The sequence below is a fragment of the Mauremys mutica genome, chromosome 17 (assembly GCF_020497125.1).
Source record: "Mauremys mutica isolate MM-2020 ecotype Southern chromosome 17, ASM2049712v1, whole genome shotgun sequence".
Lineage (NCBI taxonomy): Eukaryota > Metazoa > Chordata > Testudines > Geoemydidae > Mauremys > Mauremys mutica.
The window spans coordinates 29843532-29866492 of NC_059088.1; the positions used below are offsets into that span (position 1 = coordinate 29843532).

At 40.8% G+C, this 22961-nt stretch overlaps 1 protein-coding gene across 2 annotated transcripts in view; it reads left to right on the top strand.

Moving 5' to 3' along the window:
• SYT11 (synaptotagmin 11) overlaps window positions 1-22563 on the top strand; it is a 32962-nt gene extending 10399 nt beyond the window's left edge. Inside the window, exons 2-4 of one of the 2 annotated variants that reach the window (XM_044991763.1) lie at window positions 10372-11195; window positions 15481-15601; window positions 19483-22563. In XM_044991763.1, coding sequence (XP_044847698.1) covers window positions 10372-11195; window positions 15481-15601; window positions 19483-19793 — 1256 coding nt within the window. In that variant the 3' untranslated portion in view covers window positions 19794-22563. Of the gene's footprint in view, window positions 1-10371; window positions 11196-15480; window positions 15605-19482 lie in introns of both variants that reach the window. The other variant, XM_044991762.1, reaches the window with a different exon arrangement.
• Window positions 22564-22961: the final 398 nt, after the last annotated feature.

The window sequence follows — 22961 nt, forward strand, 5'->3', positions numbered from 1 at the left end:
AAAGCTGGCCCTGCAGGCTGGTCCATAGCTGCCTCCTGCAGGGTTTCTTGGACCTTCTTCTGAAGCTGTTGGTACAGTCCACTGATAGAGACTGGACTAGATTGACCACTGTTCTGAGGCAATCTGGTAATTCCTATGTACCTAATACACCAGTCTGCTCTCCCTTATGTGGTCCTCTAGAGGCAGAATGGGACCTTATGCTTGAGGTCTGCAAGGGGCTCCTGTAAATTGCACTGTCTTTGTCAGGCAGTTCTTTTGGCCAGAATGCGTTTATAGTTAAGGAAGAGGTTGTTGTAGTTTAATTATAAGTTATAAATAGGAGCTTAAAACTTTCAGAAACAAAAAAACAGCCTTTTCAGATGAGTCTTTTTAATTCCTGTTCCCAGCCCAGAGTTGCGTGTAGGGTTTTTGTTTGAAAATTTGCAGGTGGCTTTTTCTGCTGTTTTTGAGGATTATATAGTATTTTGAGATCAGAATGAACAGGGACAGGGATTACAGCATTTGTCAGCATCTTCTTTGCATTTGGCATGTAACTTGTAATATCTACAAAGGTGCGAAGTATCAGGCGGTAGCCGTGTTAGCCTGTATCCACAAAAACAACAAGGAGTCTGGTGGCACCTTAAAGACTAACCTCACTTCTTCAGATGCTGAAGAAGTGAGGTTTTTTACCCACGAAAGTTTATGCCCAAATAAATCTTAGGGCTTGGCTACACTTACAAATTTGCAGCGCTGCAGCAGGGTGTGAAAACACACCCTCTCCAGCGCTGCAAATTGCGGCGCTGCAAAGCGCCAGTGTGGTCAAAGCCCCAGCGCTGGGAGCACAGCTCCCAGTGCTGTCCGTTATTCCCCACAGGGAGGTGGAGCACGGACAGCGCTGGGAGAGCTCTCTCCCAGCGCTGGTGCTTTGACTACACTTAGCGCTTCAAAGCGCTGCCGCGGCAGCGCTACCGCAGCAGCACTTTGAAGTGCTAAGTGTAGCCACAGCCTTAGTCTTTAAGGTGCCACCGGACTCCTTGTTGTTTTTATCTACAAAGGGTAACTGTAGTGATTTATACAGATAATCTTCAAAGAGGATAAGACGACTAGTAAAAAAATCCTGTCAGAAGCAGAATCCAGTTCATATGGAGGGTACAGGGACTATTAGAAATAAAAACAACCAAAGACATGTCTACTGAATTGTAAATGTCATCTATGAACACTGTATGCTCTAGTTATTCTAGTCACAGATCATGGGACCTGAGGCCAATTTATCATCACTCGGGTCAGTTACCTTTGGGAAGTTGTGTTTCAGTTGCAGTCCAAGAAGAATTTTTTTTTCTAACAATAGGGACAAATCAGTGAATAGGATACAGATATTGGCATCCTGAGAGAATTCAAGGTTTTCACTCAGCTCACTAAATGTTAATTTGTTGCAGTTCGGCTAACTATCAAATGACATCATCCTTCTTCTTAAGACCAAAGAGCATTTAAAGATGATAAAATGAAAAATCCAATATGTTAAATACCTTTCCAAGTTACCACTTTCAAAGTTGCGTTGTTAAAAAATTGGGTCTAGCTGCTGTGGCTGGTGTAGAACAGTGATTCTCAAATTTGTGTACTGGTGACCCCTTTCGCATAGCAAGCCGCTGAATGCGACCCCCCCCTTAAATATATAAAAAAGTGTTTTTAATTTATAACACCATTATAAATGCTGGAGGCAAAGCGGGGCTTGGGGTGGAGGCTGACAGCTCATGACCCCCCCATGTAATAACCTCACGATCCTCTGTTGGGTCCCGACCCCTAGTTTGAGAACCCCTGGTGTAGAATGAAAGTCAGTAAAAAAAGTTAGTTTTTTAAGACTGTGCTGCCCATCACTGACTAAGATTGTAATAATGCAGAGATCAGGCTGATTAATGGTATTTTATTTTATTATGGAAGTAGTTTATGCAGGTCTCTGACATGTTGTAGGCCAGGGAGGAAGAAAGATGGGATTGAAAGCTTTCCGCTCATCATTCAGTTGAAGTATGATGGGGATTTGAGAAACAGCAAACCGTGATGAACAATGATGGGTGAAGCTAAACCAGGCAGAGGTGAAAGTAAGCCGGCCCGGTCCGATGTGCTGGCAAAGAGCCAGTACACCGTGCCGGACCGCACCAGCTTCCACGGTGGAGATTTAAAGGGCTCTGGGCTCCCTGCTGCAGTGGGCAGCCCAGAGCCCTCTGAATCCCACCCGCAGCTCCGGCGGCTGGGCTGGGGCTGGATTTAAAGGGCTCAGAGCTCCCGCAGCTGTGGGCAGCCCAGAGCCCTTTAAATCCCGCCCGTGGCTCTGGCGGCTGGGCTGGGGCCGAATTTAAAGGGCTCAGAGCTCCCGCGGCTGCAGGCAGCCCAGAGCCCTTTAAATCCCGCCCGCGGCTTCGGCAGCCAGAGCTGCGGTGGGGATTTAAAGGGCCCGGAGCTCCGCGGTGGCCCGAGCCCCGGGTCCTTTAATTTGCCCCTGAGCCCCAGGGGCTTCCAGCCACCTCTGCAGCTGGGAGCCCTGGGTTCATTTAAAGCCCTGGGGCTCCCAGCCACAGCTGGTGCCCCAGGGCCTTTAAATCTCGAGAGGCACCGCCTCTTCCCATTGAGGCCACGCCTCTTCTGGATGAGGCCACGCCCCCCTCAGGACTCCAGCAGTACCGGTAAATCCTGTAAATGACTTCCACCCCTGAAACCAGGTCAGATGATCTGTTCAGATAACTCCCCCCACTCCACCAAAAATAGATGCTTGATTCCACCTTCAGTAGTTTCATTTTTCTCTAGCCCTTCTCTTCACAACCGCACAGAGATTTTCTTACCTTTGAAAACCTTCCCAGAAGTTAGCTCTACACTAGAAAAACAACACTTGCTACAGTTGTAACACACCTTCTGTCCACACACAAGTATTTACAACAATCCACAAATACTGTCAGCACTATTCCAATTGTACTTAATTGGAGTCAGGGTCACACTGTTGTACGCTGCACTGAATCACTGCATCTTTTGGCTTCATCTATGCTGGACAGTTTAGATGTAATTCTCCACTGTTACAAGCTGTAATTTAGAAAGGGCTCAAGTGTTTACCACCATATTGTCTGCCTTTGAGTGGGTTAGGACAGCAGAGTGGTAAAAATGCTTGAGCCCTGTCTACAGCTTTCACTGTTGCTACCATGATTTGTGGTGAATTTTAGCTGTGAGGTTGTAATGGGCCCTCCTTGCAGTTCCACAATCCTCTTGCAACCTTTTTAGTGATCACACTGCAATGGCTGCTGTACCCTCTTCTGAGCTACTGCAGCTTCTAGGGCTCAAGTTAGGCATAGAGCAACTTGGCAAGCTAGCATATTTTAGGTGGCCAACTTCTACTACAAAATGTCAACTTTCATAAAAGAATGTCTCTAGCCCTTTTTGTTTGTAAAGAAAACCATCAACCTGGGCTGTCATGAGCTATCAAAATGCAACTTCTTAGTGTGGTGTGATAGATCTCTAGGATCCCTGCCTGTTTGCCAGAGAAAAAACACAGAATCTGCGTTTTTAGAGAGAGTCATTAGTTTTTACATTTTGTGATAAATAAAAACATACACAATGGAACCCCGATTATCTGAGCTAATTGGGAATGGGGGCAGGTCAAATAATCAGGAGAATGGGCAGGGCTTGGGCTGTCAGCTTAAAAATTGTAAATATATCAATAAAACATTGTGTTCAAGTAATACCTGTATATAGCGTGGCTAGGGTAACTACAGTTTAGCATTTAATTTTAATTGTGGAAAAATGTGGATTTTAATGTTTTTTATTGGAGAATTTTGGTTTTTGTATCACAGAAAACTAGGATCCTTGGTGATAGGCAACCGCAATGTCTGCTACTGCAATGACTGGAGGGTTCAGACACTCTGAACAGCATTACACTAGCTGAGATGCACCATGACAAATAAAGTTCAGCCGAACTGTTTGCTTGTAATAATGCAAATCTCAAGTGCAGATGGAGCTAGTGTGTCTGCTGGGACTTCAGACTGCTGTTTTATGCAGACAAGACCTTGGGCTTCCCCATCAGTCAATCTCAGTGCATGCAGATCTTAATGCAGAAGAAAACCAGAGACCAAGACAACACAATTTCCCAAAATCCATCAGACTTCAAGAGAATCTTTGAAGGCACAGGAACCACAGGGGGATATCATTAGTCATTTCTTTTATACTTGTAACAAAAATGTCTAGTTTTTCACAACCCTGAATGTAAAAATTTTTTTTTATTAGTGCCACAGTTTCAGGGTAACTATACTTCTATTCCCCCCTGTGGTCTACTTCAGAAGTGCCCAGTCTGGTCTCCAGCTGTCACCTTTCTGTGTGCCCTAACCCTTGTCTCACTCCCTTCTGACCAGGGAGGCGGGGTTTAAGGCTGCAAATCTCCCTGCCTTGCACAGTTATATCCCCGGCAAGCCCCTCTGCCTAATGTCCAGCCCATATGTTATTTTATCTCAGAAGACAATTAGTGTTTTTACCAGTGACAACACCATTCTTCCAAGCAAACACATTTTTACATAGGTCAAAAACATTACAGGGAAGCCATAAAAAATAAAGGTTCCTATATGCATGCTAAAAGCTATCCATCCATCAAAGTTCTAGTAACTCAAAGGCCATCCAAACCTTCCACAAGTGAGTCCTGTCTGTTTGCCAAATCAAAAGAAAGCCATGTATCAGCTTTTTATACCGAAAGCCCTCTCTTTGTCCAAATCTCTGGAAAAATCAAGTTTCAATCAGTATATTCAAACACCCTAGGGGGTGGTGTTTCTTTGGAGTTGTTTACACTCTCCAGGGTAATCACACCCTTATAATTACTCCCCTACTCTTTTTATTTAGTTCCTGGAGGATCCATGGTAAGCCTCCACCATGGAGTAGAACACTATCATGCATAAACCATTAATAAATTTCATAGAACGGACCCCAAAGATAGTGCATGGGATTGCAATATGTGTCACAATTAAAATCACACAGGCCTGTAGCTAGGAAAGCAAAAAATAGGGAGGCAAATAGTGGGTCATCACCCTCCTGGCAAATTTTAAGACTAGCAAGTGCAATTTCCTGTATTTTAGAATATTTTATATTTTAGTAATTGCAAATAAACTTTTTTTTTTTAAACCTGAGGCCTGCTCTGAGCAAAGACAGACAAACTCAGTGTTTAAATCACCAGAAGCCACCTGGAGCCCTGTCTACATTAATGCTGTCACCATTGCTTCCATTGGTGGAGCTGAACTGGTGGTAATGATGGTGTGAAGCATGGCTAAAAAGGGTTAAACATCCTGCAAAATAAAGGACTCAAATTCGATCCTTAAAGACATGAGGTAATGGTTATGTTTTTGTGTATTTGCATGTATATGGATAATGGGCAACAATGTAATCAACAGTCCCTGTCTATGCTGTATTCTGATCATCCAGAGATCAAAAGAACACCCTGGCATTTAAAAGAATTGTAAGCATGGGATCTCTCTGTATTCATCTCTCTTTGAAATGTATAGCAAATCAGTCACAGGAAAGAAATAATCCTGAACCTGTGTCTATTAGAGGGCAAAGACTTGCCTATGGAGTGTTTTTCCAAATGCTTGTCTGATGAAGATAGCTGTTTGTGCAAGAAGGCAGTGTGTATGTGGAAGAAATTTCTGAGTGTCTGATATCTCAGAAGTAAATCTGCTATTAGATAAGGCTCAGGGAAATGTTTCTCTAGAGCAAATTAAAGTTGGTGATCAGATTAAAGCCCTAATTGAAGAAGGAAAGGGTACAGTCTTGGTAAGTGATGAATTGTTAGCAAGTGAAGTTTGTGAAAGTAAGCCTGAAAAGGGTCGAGATTATTTGTTTAAAGCAGCTCAGTGTAATGAGACTCTTATCTATGGAGAATAGCAGTTTATCTGTTGGGAGTGGCAACTTGCCTGATAAGGAAGCTGTCTCACTGTCTGGGTATGTGTCTGAAATCAGCCATGGGTGCTGAGACAAAGAGAACGATCTCTCCAATTGTCTGTTTTGAATAGCAGCATGCCTGCTGAGAAACCGTGTCTCTCTAGTTCTCTGTCTGTAAAGCAGACAGAAGAAGCCTGTCAGCCTATGATGGTTGAAAATTTATTAGTTAACTCAGAGTTGATTCTGGATACAACTAAAGCCCAGGAAGGAAGTAGTCCTAAATTTGTGTCTGCTAGGGATAATGACATTATAACTAGGTTGCATCCAGTTAATGTCATAAGTAGCTCCCAGAGACCAACCGATTCTGGTGCTTTTATTTTGCCTGTTGCTAGTGTGTTGCTGGGTAAAGATATGACAACCTTGTCTGATCAGGTTGATATAGCCAGGGCACAAGGAAAGCATGAAGGTGATTTAACTATGTTACCCACTGACAGTGCGGAAACTTTTAACAAGGAAGAGAATGCTTCTAATCTTTTGACTGAAGCAAAGAATCCTGTGGCACCTTATAGACTAACAGACGTTTTGCAGCATGAGCTTTCGTGGGTGAATATCCACTTCTTCAGATCCACTTCTTGCATCTGAAGAAGTGGGTATTCACCCACGAAAGCTCATGCTGCAAAACGTCTGTTAGTCTATAAGGTGCCACAGGATTCTTTGCTGCTTCTACAGAACCAGACTAACACGGCTACCCCTCTGAATCTTTTGACTATGAAGTCTAGCAGTTTACCTGAAAGGGGATTGTGTAAAAATCCTCCTGATGGGCCAGAGGTGATTCTGGATGCATGTGAAACTCAGAAGGAGGTTGGTGATTTGTCTCTTGTGCCAAAGTCAGCTCTGGACATAAATATAGCTCAGAAAGAATCTGTTGCAATGCATGATATTGCAGAAGGAAAGGAATTTCTTGGTGAAGTCTATGAAAAGAAATTGTTTCCATTGACTCTTAATGGGCCATTATTGATAGTAAACAGTCTCTCTTCTGAGGAAAGTCTGTTGGTGCCTAATGGCCAAAGTCTTTCAAATGAAAATGAATCCACTGAATTTGCTTTGGAAAAATCTACTGTGAATAGCTTAAAGGAGGCTTCCTTAGCTAATATTGAAAGTGAACAGTGTGTCTCTCAGGTTGAAGAAAGAGTCTGTAGTCCTGGTTTTACACAGCAGAGCAGCCTTATGAATAGACCCATAGATACTTTGGATTTGTCATGTCATTTCTTAGTAAGCTCTAGTGCAGGGGTTCTCAAACTGGGGGTCGTGTCACAAGGTTATTACATGGGGGGGCGTGAGCCCCTCAGGGTCACAAGGTTATTACATGGGGGGGGTGAGCTGTCAGCCTCTACCCCCAAACACCACTTCACCTCCAGCATTTGAAATAGTGTTAAATATAAAAAGAAGTGTTTTAATTTATAAAGGGGGGGGGCACACTCACAGGCTTGCTGTGTGAAAGGGGTCACCAATATAAAACTTTGAGAAAAACACTGCTCTAGTGCATCTGATATGTTGTGGATGCAGAAATTGCTAGGTAAAAAGCAGGAGAACTGTAGTTCAGACATACTGATAGAAAATGGTTGGGTCTCTTTAAGGAATGATGTCCATACAAACTTCCTAGCTGACAAGAAAAAAAAAGAAAAGCAAGCTAACTCTTAAAAAGCAAAATGCCCTTACAAACTTGCCTCCCTCATCTCTCAAATACTAAAGCCTCAAGGAAGTGGTTAAACTGAAATCCTATGTTAAGAAAAATCCTAAAGTAAAGAAAAAGCTACTAAGGTTCAAAAGGGATATTGAACAAGCTAACCTAACAAATGATTTGTCTAAACAAAAGGCTTGGTATGACAAAAATGATTGCAAAGGTACACTTGATAGAACTGATGTTAATATTATTGCTAATAATTGTAACTAACATGTTGGCTAATACCAAAAACTGTAAAAATGTACAATGTGCCTAATCTTTTGGAAAAACCCTTGAACATGTTAAGAACACACTTTATGTTAAAAGGCCTTATGATACTGATATTTCACAGTTAATGCCTGTATCTAATCTTGAAACTGTACACAGGAGAAAAGACAGCGGACCCAATGTGCTGTGCAAAAAAGGGAAACTGAGATACAACACCTCACAGCCTTCATGGCTGAATGCCAGACTAAGTGCTCTCTGAAGAACATTAATGGCTATGTTAAGTCAACACATAGACTAAACCCTGGAATCACAAGTGTTACACAAAGTATAGACTAAGGTTCTAACTTGGGCCAAAACATGCATCAATTATTTGGCCGTACTAAGAATTCAATGTAAACACAGCACATATCAATGTTGAAAGGTCCTTAAGTTGTATCCAGGAGCTTTAATTTCTCCCTTCCACACCAGTCTCACGTTGAGGATGTGATGACCTGGGTAATGGTCAACAATGTAATCAACAGTCCCTGTCTATGCTGTATTCTGATCATTCAGAGATCAAAGAACATCCTAGCATTTAAATGAATTGTAAACACCTCATCTCTCTTTGAAATGTATAGCAAATCATCTGTGAATGGTAGAGGAACAATCAAATAAAATTGCCTTATGTTAATTCTATAGCCAAGTACCGGTGATGGACCTCCTTCAAAGTCATGTTCCTGGAGGAACTCCAACTTGTCAAAGAGGACATGAAATTGTATAAAAGATCCTTGGGTCCTGATCCTGTTAATCTCAGATCTGCCTGAGGCTTCATACAGTGGAAGCGTAGGCCATAAGGACTGAGATTCCAGTTCTAACTGGATCACCCTGAAATATAAACACTGGACTATAACCTATGGGCTATTTCTGAAAGAACTCTTTGCAACTACAAAGTTCACCATCTCTGCTATGAATCTGAATCTTAAGAATTGAACTCATGTCTGTATGTATATTAATCTTTTAACCATACTCTGTCTTGTTTTTTAATAAATTTTAGTTAATAAGAATTGGCTGTAGTGTGCATTTGGGTAAGATCTGGAATATTCAATACCCTGGGAGGTTGTGTGTCCGATCCTTTGGGTGGTAGAACCTTTTCTTTTATATGATGAAATAAGATTTTCAGAAATCATCATATTTGACTTAGGTATCTGGATGGAGGCCTGAGGCTGGATCACTTTAAGGGAACTGTATTATTTGGACTTCTGCGTAACCAGTAAGGTAATAAAGAAGCTGTTTTATGCTGGCTTGGTAAATCTAAGTATTGGAATATCCACCAGCTTTTTTGGGATTGTCTGCCACATTCTTTCCAGTTCACCCTAATTGAGTGACCACAGCTGGCCCCCACTGGGACCCTGGTCACAGATGGTAGGACTTTTTTCTTTGGGGGTGATAGTGAAACACTCCTTTAGAAAGCTTTCCTCTCTCTGCAGCTGCCAGACTACCAAGATATGGAAGACAACAGGTAATGACACTGAGAAAGGTGTGGAAGCAGAGAAATTCATTATCCATAAATGGGAATGGTTAACATAGAAATAAACTTTTGGATGAGACACACTTGTGGGCATTTCATATCACATGGCACTCTTCTCAAAAGCAGGGATGTTAGTCTCAGCACCTGGTTAAAATCTAACTAAAATTCTCCTAGCAGGTTGACTTTTATGATATTCTACACTTCCTGCCTTACACTCTTGTCTAGTGTCAATATGCACTCTTACCAGCTACCACTTTCCACCCCAGAAACAGTTGCATTTAGTGGTCAATGAAGTGATTCCTCTATATGTACTCTGTAAGGCTCATAAAATGCTATGGGATCCTTCAGGATGAAAATCCTTATATAAATGGAAACAAGTTTTGTAAATTTTTAATATATACAAAATTACAATTGCCAGTCTCCAAAAATCTATAGCAGTGTCTGAGATTCAAGTATCTGAAGAAGTGGGAGGTTATAGTCCTAACAGTCAATTATTTTAGGGCCACATGTCTAATATGTAAAATTACTTAAGTGTGACATGACTCTGGATTCTAAATAGTGTAACTACTTATTACTCAACTGCTGATATTAAAATAGAAACAAGTACTATTTTTAAAGAAGCTATAAAGTGTGAGAGCACCTTTTATGGCCCATGACACTGTAGTTCCCTAGTAAACACTTTTACTAGAGCAATGCTGACATTGATGGTGATGGCATATAAAATTGATTTGAGAGGCTAAGGCAATAAACATTTGAAGATGTTATTAAGCAAAACCTAGGGCATCTATAAATGTGGGGAACTGACTCCCACATGGAAAAGAACAATTTTAGAGAAATAATGTCAAGCTCCAAAGGAATTTCTGTCACCAAGATCTTTGAGTAATACATAGACCATATTTACTTGAGAGGTTCATTGGTTGTACGAGGTGTAGGGGATATTTTCTTTAATTAGAATAACATGCTTTTTTTAAGTGCTGTATGAACATAGTCCCTTAGGATGAGTATCTCATCCCTAATTGTTTTGTCTCCTTTACAGATGTGCCTCCGATTGTGGCAGGACTTATTGGTGCCACGGTCCTTGTGGTGTCTGTCTCAGTAACAGTGTTTGTGTGGACATGCTGCCACCAGCAAGCAGAAAAAAAGCACAAAACCCCCCCTTACAAATTCATTCACATGCTGAAAGGCATTAGTATCTATCCGGAGACCTTGAGTAACAAGAAGAAGATTATCCGGATCCGCAGAGACAAGAACGGCACTGTCAAGGAGACTGGAAGAGGAAACCTTTTGGTAGATGCCGCAGAAGCTGGTTTAGTGGGCTCTGAGAAGGCACCAAATGGGATGAATGCAGCCCCGTGTATTGACCAGCTCCCAATAAAAGTGGATTACGGAGATGAATTAAGTCCAGATCAAAGCATCACTCCAGGTGGGAGCAAAATCTCCTCCCCATCTTCCCCAGAAGAGGATGTCCTGCTGGGAACACTGACTTTCTCAGTGGACTACAATTTCCCCAAAAAAGCATTAGTGGTGACCATTCAAGAGGCCCATGGGCTGCCAGTGATGGATGAGCAGACTCAGGGCTCTGACCCCTACATCAAGATGACAATTCTTCCAGACAAAAGGCATAGAGTGAAGACTCGTGTGTTGCGCAAGACCCTGGACCCTGTCTTTGATGAGACCTTTACCTTCTATGGGATTCCCTACAGCCAGCTCCAGGATTTGGTGCTTCACTTCCTGGTGTTGAGCTTTGATCGCTTCTCTCGAGATGATGTGATTGGAGAAGTCATGGTGCCCCTCGCTGGAGTGGATCCAAGCACTGGAAAGGTCCAGCTCACCCGGGAGATCATCAAAAGGAACATACAAGTAAGTAACCTCTCTGTCTGAGTTTGGTGACATACTTCATATGCTATTCTTGACCTATGTAAGCTGATCCCCAGTCAGGCTGAGTTTTCTTGGCACAGGGGACTCAAAACATCTAGGAACCAGGAATACAGCAAACCCTTATTAATGTGAGTAGTTCTTACCTGTACTAGTCCCATTGAAGTCACTGGAAGAAATTGTAACAGAAAGGCTTGCAGGATTAGATTCCAGGTTATTTATGTTCTGGGCCCTTGTCCAGAAGTTGCTATGTAAATGGTTCCAAAGTCAAATACCCCCAGAAGTACTTGTCTCCTCTTATATTTAGTACCTGATAATCATTTCATTTAAACCCCAGTGTTTTAAACAGCTAGGTGTCACTGCTGCAAAAGTGAATCACAGCATGTCACTAGAACCAAAACAGTAAAGTGTGGACCACATCAGCCAGGAGGGAATTTTTAAGTCTATAAATGCTGGTTGACTCTTGTAATTTGCTGCTGTGTATATATGTCTCTTTTCTAATTACGGGTTAATGCTTTATTTTCCGTTTTTGTTTAGTACCTGTCATGCAAAATTAGAAATAAAGCATACTTGGGTAAGGAAATTTTAATACACATTGATTTGTTTTCTTGTACATTTCTAAATTGAAAGTAGTTTAGTATTGATTTCTTGTTATACATTTTATCTTTAACTCACTGGGGCCTGAATGCACAAAAGGAGTTTAGGCATTGTGATGCTTAGTGTCACCATGCCTAACTTTTCGGCACCTAGAAAGTCACTGTAATTCACATACTGGGACAAGTACTCCAAATCTACTAAAGGTCAAGATTTTAAAATGATAGTAGAGAAAAGTACTATAGTGCTCCAGAAGTGAATGTGTAACATGGGACTCTGTATTTAAAATGTAATTATTCCATGACTATTAAATATTCCTACCTGATTTTTATATTCTGCATATCCTTCACATTAATATTTTTTATTACAATAGCATCTGAAGCCTTCAGCTAAGATCAGGGTCCCATTGTGTTAGGCCCTGTGAAAACACATAGTAAGAAACAGTCCCCGCCCCAAGGAATTAATCTAAATAGACAAGATAAAGGGATTATCGTCATCCCCATTGTACAGATGAGGGAGAGAGGCACATAAAGATAGGTTACAGTGGCCACAGTCATAACAAAAGCCTGTGGCTGAGCTGGGAATTAAACTCAGGGTCTAACATAGAATTACTAAGCAACAATTATATTGCAGAATGTATATTTATAATTTTCTTCCCAGAAGTGTTTACATTGTTTTGTATGGCAAAAACAATTAAAATTGTACAAATAAAAAAATGTTGATCTATGGCAAATGCCATTATTATAATCTGACACTATTATTAAGCAGCTTTCTAACTGGTATTTGGGAAGTGGGAATTACATCTGGTAATATAAAAATCTCATTCTGTTGGAGTTCAGAAATTCCTCCAACTGCTTTTGAGGTACACATTAGCTCTGAGCTGAAATATGGTAAAAGCAAGCTATCAGAATTATAGGATGTTGTAGGTTTGCTAGAGTATACAGGGTCAGAACGTGTGATAAATGGAAATTTCAAATGAAGTAGATATAATTATTTCTGCATATAATTGTTCATGTTTCTGTTTGTTAATTGTTAATGCTGATTTTAGTGAACAAATGTGATTAAAAGAGTAGCATAATCCCCAAGAGAGACTGACTTTTCATATGAATCAAATAGTTGACACATTAGTCAGGGCTTTGGTACTAGATTTCACATTTTGCAGTTACAGTGCATTGTATCATAACTGTATGCACTACTGTACAAAACAAACATGTTCTGGCCGGTTATAATCCCTGCTTTGAGTACTGCCTCTGGAATAAAACTATGCAGTGTTGTTGTATCTATCTGTGTTGGTCCCAGAATATTACAGAGGCAAGGTGGATCTTTTATTGAACCAACTTCCGTTGGTGAGAGAGACAAGCTTTTGAGCATACACAGTTCTTCATCAGCTCTGGGAAACACTATAACGCACTAATCCCCCCCCCCCCCGCCAGCTGCCTTCTCCTCCCTCCCTCCATGACTTGAGAGGTGTTAACAGGCCATTTCACCTTGAATGGTCCCTTGAAATATGTGTTAGCTATTTATGCAAAACCATCTGTTCTACCTTGTATTTAACTGAGACACACTGAGTATGTTTCCCAGACCTGAAGAAGAGCTCTGTGTTAGAGTATGTCTACACCAGGGGTCAACAACCTATGGCATGTGTGCCAAAAGTGGCATGCGAGCCGATATTTGATGGCACGCTGGGCGGACTGAGCCGTTCGGCACGTGGGGCGGACTGAGCCATTTGGCCCGCTGCCACTTTGGGGTTCCCGCTGCTGGCCCCCTTGCCAGCCGGGGTCCTGCCGCCGGTCCCACTCAGCACCCGCTGCTGGCCTGGGGGAAGGAACCCCAGACTGGCAGCGGGCTGTGACCCCGGCTGGCAGGATCCGGCAGCTGAAACCCCAGAGCGGGGGCAGGCTGAGACACTCAGCCCACCTCTGAACCCCCCGAGCTGGGTGGGCTGACCTGCTCAGCCTGCTGCCGCTCTGGGGTTCCGGCTGCTGGCCCCTTGCCAGCCGGGGTCCCTGCCGCAGCCCCACTCACCTTGCTTCCAGTTGGAGTTCCAGCACATGCCCCCTATCAGACAAGGTCCAGGCTTCCAGCCCTGCTCAGCCCTACAAGCTGTCAACTCCACTCACCTCAGCTGCCGATCTGGGGTTCCAGCCACTGACCTCCTGCCAGCCAGTTATCAACTGATCACTCAGAAGCCTGTGTGCAGCTTAAAGTATCCAAATACGTGCCACCAGACACTGGAAAACTCAGCAAGGAAAAGCAAGGGCAAGGATCACACTAAACTAATAAAATCTGCATTTTAATTTAATTTTAAATAAAGCTTTGAAACATTTTGAAAACCTTGTTTACTTTACATATAACCAAGCTACTGTTATATGATTATAGACTTATAGAGAGACCTTCTAAAAAACGTTAAAATGTATTACCGGCATGCGAAGCCTTAGAGTGTATACATGAAGACTAGGCACACCACTGCTGAAAGGTTGCTGACCCCGGTCTACACTTACCATTTAAAGCGCAAAAAGTTCCTTTTTTGCGCTAAAACTGCCAGAGCGTCTACACTTGTTGACTTTTTTCAGTCAAACTCAAAAGTTTGACCGCAAAAAGAAAACCACCTTCACGAGAGGCATACAGCTCTTACTGTTGTTCTTTTTGCACTGTTGTGAAAATGAAGACACGTTCTAGCAGTGTAAACACCCTTTGGCCTCCGGAGGATATCTCACAGTTCCAAAAGTGACCACCACTCTGGCCAGCATCTCCACTACTCTGACACTTGGATGTCCGCCCCTCCCCCTGTAAGCCACGGGACATTTGAAGCTCCCTTTCCCTTTGTCTGTAGATGTGGCGGAGAAAGCAGCCAAATAGCAGGAGGTTAAAAAAAAAAAATGCCATGAAGAAACCAGGAAGTAATGGGGCTCCTGAGACATGAAGCAGGGCAGCCCAGGGCACTGAGCAGGGACCCAGAATGCCTTCTGTTCACTTCGTCCTTCCCACAAGACCTATCGAGAAAGCTGCACTGTGGCTGCTCTGGTGATGGAAGTGCTGGTAGTGTAAACATTTTCTGACACCTGAGGAATTGAGTGAGTACACAAACCAGCACTTTACTTCCACCGGTTCCCTATCACCAGTGAAACTTACAGTGCAAAAACTCTGCAAGTGTAAACATACCCTAAGCTCAAAAGCTTGTCTCTCACTAACAGAAGCTGGTCTACCTTGTGTGTCTGGTATAAAATTAACACATATAACAGTAGTTTCATCTCTTGGGATTGCTGTATCTGTGAAATTCCTGCCGGCAGTGTTCCTGCGCCTCTCTTTCTACAGTACCTCCTGGTAGGAAAGGCTGGCACTGATGTAACTGTAAATACTCGGTTCACATCCCCCAATTCTAGCTGAACATTGGTACTTTCAAAAGCTTTCCCAACAGGAGCCACATATTCCCACATAATTACAAATATCGACCCCAATCTGGTCATTGTTTTTTTTTTTCACAAGCCAACTTCTGAGGCAGTGATTCTCATTTTTTCCATTGTGAGACACCCCCTGGGGATCTCCCTCCCATCTAGCTGAGGCCAGGCCAGACATTCCCATTTAGCAATATGGGAAGGGTAATGTGGTCGTGACCTCCTGGCACCTGTTCATTACCTCCCAGGTCTTCTCAGTTGTATCTGCTTCTTTTCCACAGAAATGCATTAGCAGAGGAGAACTGCAAGTCTCACTGTCTTACCAGCCTGTTGCACAGAGAATGACTGTTGTGGTGCTGAAAGCTAGACATTTGCCGAAAATGGATATCACTGGCCTCTCAGGTAGAAGCTATTTTCTCCAGCCTATTAATAGTTTACTGCCCTCCACCTGATGCATAGTTTGTTTTTCCCTGTAAACACAAAGGGAATGCTGTGAAATGGAGTGTTAATTTACACTATATTTACTGATCATTTGTTTTTTGGTTACTTCAGATCTAGTTGACAAGTTGTTTGTTCTTCCATTTAATGCCTTGAAGTCAGTGCAATGGTAAAAATTTACCACACACAGGCACAATAGAGAACAACTTTTAACATGGCATGCTGTGAGTGTGTCAATGCAAAGAAGGGCTGCTCTACCTTCATGCTAGTGTGTGTCACACTTCTACTTGCAGTATGAACAAAAAACAAACTGCTTGCTGGGGATGAAAATACAAGACAGGATTGGGGTGGGGGGCTAGATGGAGGTGCAGAAAAGGCAGAAGCGTTTAATAAATATTTCTGTTTGGTATTTGGAAAGAAACAGGATGATGTTTTCATATTGCATGAGGATTAACTTTTTTTTTTTCCCAGTCCAAGGAGGATTGGAGAGAGCATCTACTAGGGATAAACATTTTTAAGTTGGCAGGCCTAGATAATTTGCACCCAGGGTCCTAGAAGAGTTGAGTGAGGATCCTGGTGGTAATTTTTAATAAATCTTGAAATACTGAAGAATCCAGAAGACAGTGAGAGTGCTAAAATCGTGCCTGTACTAAAAGAGGGCAAGTGGGATGACCCTAGGTAATTAGAGGCCAGTTAGTCTGATATCAATCCCAGGAAAAATTATGGAAAAACTAATAAAGGATTCAATAAATAAAGAATTAAAGTATGGGAATATAATTATTGCCAGTCAACATGGTTTTATGGAAAATAGGTCTTTCCAAACAAACATTCCATTCTTTGATTAGATGAGTTTAGTAGAGAAAGGTTTAATTGTAGATATAATACATTTAGACTTTTGTCTATAATACATTTTAGACGGTTCTCGGGGTGCCTAGAGCTGTGAATTACTTTGTTTCCCCATGCCTCCAGCATGAGGGAATGATGCTTGTTCTTAACCGGGTGTCAGTCTCCTAACACTGCCAGCCTGTTAGCTACGCAAGAACTCTTCTCAGGGCTATGACAGCCCTTACTTTGCCTTGGAGTTTAACACTATGTCCACCTCAGTCCCCAAGTCCCTTTGAAGCATTCCCCTGTGATATCTAGCCCCTGACACTAGCTACTCACAGAACTACCAGGTCCGCTATTCTCAAAAGAACAGACCATACCAGCTTGTAAAATTCCACTTAGGATCAGCACTTTGCTTAACATCACAGCACTTAGCTAGCTATAGGTATAGTGAAAACAAGAGTAAGTTTACTATCAAAGATTCAAGTGATAGTGAGTAAGAATATTGGAAACAAATGGTTGCATATAAAATAAGATCATAATATTTTCTAGAGACTAAGCTTAACTACCAGGTTAACCTCCCGTTTAAAGAAGTTTATCTCACCTAGAATCCTCCACAGCATTTTAAACCAACGTTGGCTGAGATCCCATTTTTATGAATGTAAACATGCTGTCTGTTTACTTCCTAGTTCAAGGATGAAGGGATGTCTTCTTTGCTTCCTAGCTATACCCCCAACATTCATTGTCTTAGCTCATAGCCAAAATAACCACACATGGCTTGTTTTTCCTGGGTGCTGCTTCCCTTTTGATTTCACATCTCTTTATATGTTAATAGGCATCCATTGTGTTAGCTTACAATGCGTAATTTACATCCTGACAGAAATACATTTCTTACCTCCTGTTTGGAGGAAAACATGTTTTTCACCTTTGCTGGTGACTAATATCTTGAGATACAAACATTAAAAACATATTTTTCAGTATATATCCATGACATAGTATCTGTATATTCAGTGTTTTTGTAGTAGTGTGGGCCCCAGGATATGAGCCACACAAGGTAGGTGAGGTAATCTTTTATTGGCCTAACTTCTTAACTTTAAAAGATTACCGCACCCACATTGTTGCTATAGTGCCTGTACATACGTTTCAGAACAATATTAATACCAGAATGACACTGGGTTTCATTTGAGATCTCACATTACATTCTTTGGTGAACCAGAATGTAAACACCAACCTCATGAAATTTCTATAACCGCTTCAGAGTTGGCTTTAAGAGGTCCATGGGTCATAGAAAGTACTTGACTTACTACTGCATGACATTCTGATTTTAAAAATAGCACTATACACATCAAAGCTTGTTAAAGGGCTTAGCAACTGGCCTACAACTCTCAAAAAGTAGTTGTTACTGAGGGGTCAGCAAAATGGGGTATTCCTAGTGGAGTTCTGCAGCCATCTGTTCTAAGCTCAACACTAATGATTATTTTAAGCATTTAGATAAAAATTACTGTTGATAAAAGTCTGTAGATACCAAAGACCTATGTTAATGACACAATAGTTAGAACAATCTGGACTGCTTGATAAGCTGGACTAAGTCAAACTCAATGTGTTTTAAAACAGCCAAATGGAATGTCACATAGGGGAAAAAATGCAGGCCATACATACAGAATGGGGCAATTGAATCCTGAAAGCCAGTGACTGAAAAATAGTTAAGGGCATAGTGGACAAACAACTGAACCTGAGCTCCCAGAGTGATGCTGTGGCAAAAAGGGCTAATGTGATCCTTTTATTTACAAACAGTGGAGTAATGAGTAGGGTTAGGGAGGTGATTTTACCTTTGTATGCAGCATTGGAGAGACACCCCCGCGCACGCATGCGCACACACACACACACACACGAATATTGCAACTCGTTTTGGTGTCCACATTTTAAAAATGTTGAAAAATTGGAGAGGGTGCAGAGAAGAGCTACAAGAATGATTTGAGGGATGGAAAAATTGTCTTACCATGAGAGACTTGAAAAGCTCAATCTGTTTAGCTTATCAAAAGAAGCTCAAGCTGTTACTTGATTACAGTATATAGATATCTTCACAGGGAGAAAACACCAGTTAGTAAAGGGTTCCTTCAACTAGTAGAGAAAGGCATAACAAGAACTACTATTTGAAAGTTAAAGCCAGCTAAATTTTCAAATTAGAAATAAGGTACAAATGTATAATGAAGATAAATTAACCATTACAAAAAACAACCAAGAGAAATGCAGATTTTCCATCTCCTGAGGTCTTCAAAATCAAGACTGGATGCCTTTCTGGAAGATATGCTTTAGTCAGACATGAATTATTGGGCTTAATACAGGGGTAACTAGGTGAAATTCTATAGCCTTATTATTGAAGAGATCAGGCTATATGATTTAATGGTCCTTCCTGACTTTAAAAAAAATCTATGAAACTAAAGATTCAATTCTTCCTTATCCTTCTAAATAAGGCATGAGAGCGCTTCTATTCCAGTTCTCCAGTCTGCCATGGAGACTGCCAGTGACAAGGACAATAAGCATTTTTCCCTCTCTAAATAATAAAAGAATTTTTGATTGTGGGGGAGATTGGGAAGTAGGAAGTTAGAACAAAACCTTTTTTGCTTCTTTATCCAGTATAAAGAAGGCCTGGAAGGGCACAAATGTCCCTTTCTTTTTTAAATGTTTTTCCTCCCTGAATAGATCTCTTAACAAAGTTTTTCATTTGGGGAATTCTTCATCACTTTGGTTCTTCACCTTTAAGGGAACCAGGGATTTAAACAAACTTTCTCAGATATTTATGGGGAGATGAATTTCTATTTCTGTTCAGATTCTCTGATTTCCATGGTCATGGTTTGCCTTTTAATGGAAGTGGTTTAGGGTTGGAGGGCAGCCAATGTGTAGGGAGCTATGGGGTGCTGCAATGTCTAACCTTTAATTCATTCTTGACCTCTTAGATATACTATTCCAGAGTATTATTAGGCTGTGTTATTGGTTTGCTTTTTTCTTTTCTCTGGCAGACCCCTACGTTAAGGTGAACGTTTATTATGGCAGAAAACGCATAGCAAAAAAGAAGACCCATGTGAAGAAGTGCACTTTGAATCCCATCTTCAATGAATCCTTCATTTATGATATCCCTGTGGATCTCCTTCTTGACATCAGCATTGAATTTCTAGTCATCGACTTCGACCGCACCACAAAAAATGAGGTGGTAGGTCGGCTGATTTTGGGAGCACACAGCATCACCACTGGAGGCGTGGAACACTGGCGAGAGGTGTGCGAGAATCCCCGAAAGCAGATTGCCAAATGGCACAGCCTGAGCGAATACTAGCAGAGGCTGCAGCAGTGACTGCTGGCTCATAGAACAGACTTAAACCTTGTTTTAGTCATAGAACTAAACTTTTGTAAGATGCAGCTGATTGGTTCTCAAGTGATGTGATTTTGCAGGGCACTAAAATTCTAAAAAAGCATTAAATTTAAAAATACCACAAATATATGTAAGTGTAATCACGCTATTGCATGCCTAATACAAACTAAAATTAGTGTAACTTACCAATATCAAGTTGCAGATTTTAATATTATCTGTTACTATGGAAGTTGTGTTTGTGCCGAACTGTCTTTGCTGGTATTCACCACAACTGCCCTCTCTTTATTAGGCTTCTCCCAAAGTTTCTGAATTCTGCTGTTTAACCTCTAGTTTCTTATTAGTTCATCTGCCCCTAGATTCTTGCTGTTCTGTCCTTTGATTTGGAAGCAATAACAGCATTTCCATATATGAAGGTTTAGAATTCAGCAATAGTTGAAAGAGGTACAAGTAAGAATGGCTCTCTCCTTTTAAGAAAAATGCATTCTAACCTGGTATTTCCCTTTGTGATGTATTGGCTATAGAGCTATAAAGTCATGCTTGAAGGTATAAACATCTAAAATTGAAATGCTAGCAACCTGATCACTTTGCTTTTGCCATACGGGACTTGGTTCAGGATAAATATTTGGTGCATCCCAAATTCCCACAGAGCACAAACTCTATTTTATTCAACTCTATGTATGTATGTATAAAGGGTCCATACAGAACATTATAAACTAAATGTGTATGATTCACTTTAGGGCAACTGAGGCTAATTCTCTAAAAGGATTTTGAATTCTACCTGAGCATTATCGTCTTCTAGATTGGCAGTGAAATATCTGAAATTAGACAGGAAACTTTATGCTAGAGAAAGGCTTTTAACAAATATAATCAAATAATTAATGATACAGCCTCCTCCACATTTGATTTGAGATTATATTAGATATACTTTTTTACCATTTGTTTCTATAATAGCCAGTATTCAAAGCATTAGACTTAATTTATATTGAGAAAAATAAAAAACTGTCTTCTCAAAACATGAATTAAACTCTCAAAGTACAAAGCATTCTGAACTATCCTTACATTTTTGGCTTCCAATAATTAGAATTTGCTTACTGTCATCTTTGGAATTTAAAAACATTACTAGATAACTGTGACTTGTAGCACTTTGTAGGACATTTGCCTGAATAGTCAACAACTTCTTTGTACAGAAGGACATGGACCCAAGTTCTGTAAAAGAAAACAAAGGGTGGAAGCAGTTGCACTAGATCTCACTGTAAAAACACTTGGCTAAACTTTTGTACAAGATGATAATATCTTGACAAAGTTATCTGATTTGGCTTCCTATAACAAGTCAATTTTTATTTTAAACATTATTGGCAAGCGGATCATAAACAATTATAACAAGAGACCTACTAAACAGCTCCTCTGCCAGGATTTGAATTTGTTATTTTTAAACGCTACACATTAAAAACAAAGAAGAATTGAGTGGGCAGAAAGGCACACAGAAGACTGCAAGTTTTCAGTATTCATTTTGTTGCTTCCATGCAGCCACTGTTCTGTGCCCTGTGGAATGTAAATAATGTATCATAAGTACATTTTTAAAAGTTCATTTATCTGTTTACAGTACTTGAGACCACTGAATTTTAGAGCCCTGTTGGAAAAACATGATACTCACAATGTTCTTACTATTGAAAGCAGAATAACTGAGCATGTCTTAGCCTCCAGTTTCCTCTCCAGCCATAACACAGAGCAACTGCTGTTGGGTTGACAAACAACCTAAGTTTTACCACCCATTAATGTCTCAGCAGCAATTTCTGACAAGCTGTCTTAGTGGAAAGATTCAACTTTCCACTGACAGCTTTTGTTGCTTGTAGGAACTCTCTTCAAGAGAATGTTTCAGTTTAGCTGTGGCTGTTAATGGGTCTGGGACTAATAGTGACATTGAGACTGAAGTCCTCTCAATATTTCTAAGTCTTGCAGTGAAGTAAATACAGTGTGAGCTTCCCCATATGACTTACCAGGATATCTCAATCTTGAAAATGATTCCTGCTTGAGGTTACAGTAGATTTTGATCTTTGTCTTAATTCCTTGGTAGCTCTTACTCTATTAGTGGTGCTCAGCCATGAACAGGAACAGATTTTCCTCTGGAAGCTGGTGTAGATCTATTTAAATCCTGGTTTTTGCACTGAGCAATCTGATTGTTAAAGGTTAGGATCTGTCACTATTCCTTCCATATTCTTCCCCCACTATAAATATGATTACTTGTGTACATTCCATTCAAAACTAAAACGTTCCCTTTTTGTCTTCAATGTGAAAAGTATACTTAAGCCTAGATCATCTCCTTATTCCGATTCCTTAGTTGAAAAAGGAAAGATTAACATCTTGTCAAGGAAAAGTGCTCAGGGTAACTAAACTTAGGCTTATTGGGCAGATGTGAATAGCTCCATTACTCCTCAGGAATAATGGGAAACTGAAGATGTGCAGATAATTTTTCTTTGGTGTAAAACTGACAGTTACTGACAGCTGCCTCACCATGGCATCTCCCAGATGTGTTTTTTCTTTACCTTGTGTCTTCTGTTGTAAAATTAACTTGGACAGTTACAACTTTGTGGTAAAAAAAAAAGTTAAAAAGCAAAAAAAACCTAACTTGAAATGTGTGAAACTGCATAATACTGTATGCTAATCTACAATATGTAATGCTATCTTGTATGTTGAATTTGTTAACGCACATTGAGTGTGCAAATAAAGATTGATTCACTTTAAATAGCTACTGACTGTGGACCATTTGTAGAAATCAGAAGAATACAACTGTATTTAAAAACATAACTATACCAACTACTTTTAAGAATTAATTTCTAAAATTTGTGGTCCTGCCATAACCTGTTATGTTTCATAGAAAGCAGCAGCTCATGTACAAGAAACACATCAAAGTAATAGCTGAGCAACACCAAATGCAGAAACCAAATTAATGAAATCTACTTGTCCCTTCACTGCATATAACTATATCACCATCACCACCACTATGATGGCCCATTGTTTGGACAAGATCAGCTTATGGATGAAGAAAAGCTGTTTGGAGTGGAACCCAAGCAAGACAGAGATGATGCCAGTAAGCAGAGAAAAAACACTCGTCAGAGTTTGCAGTCCTGATGC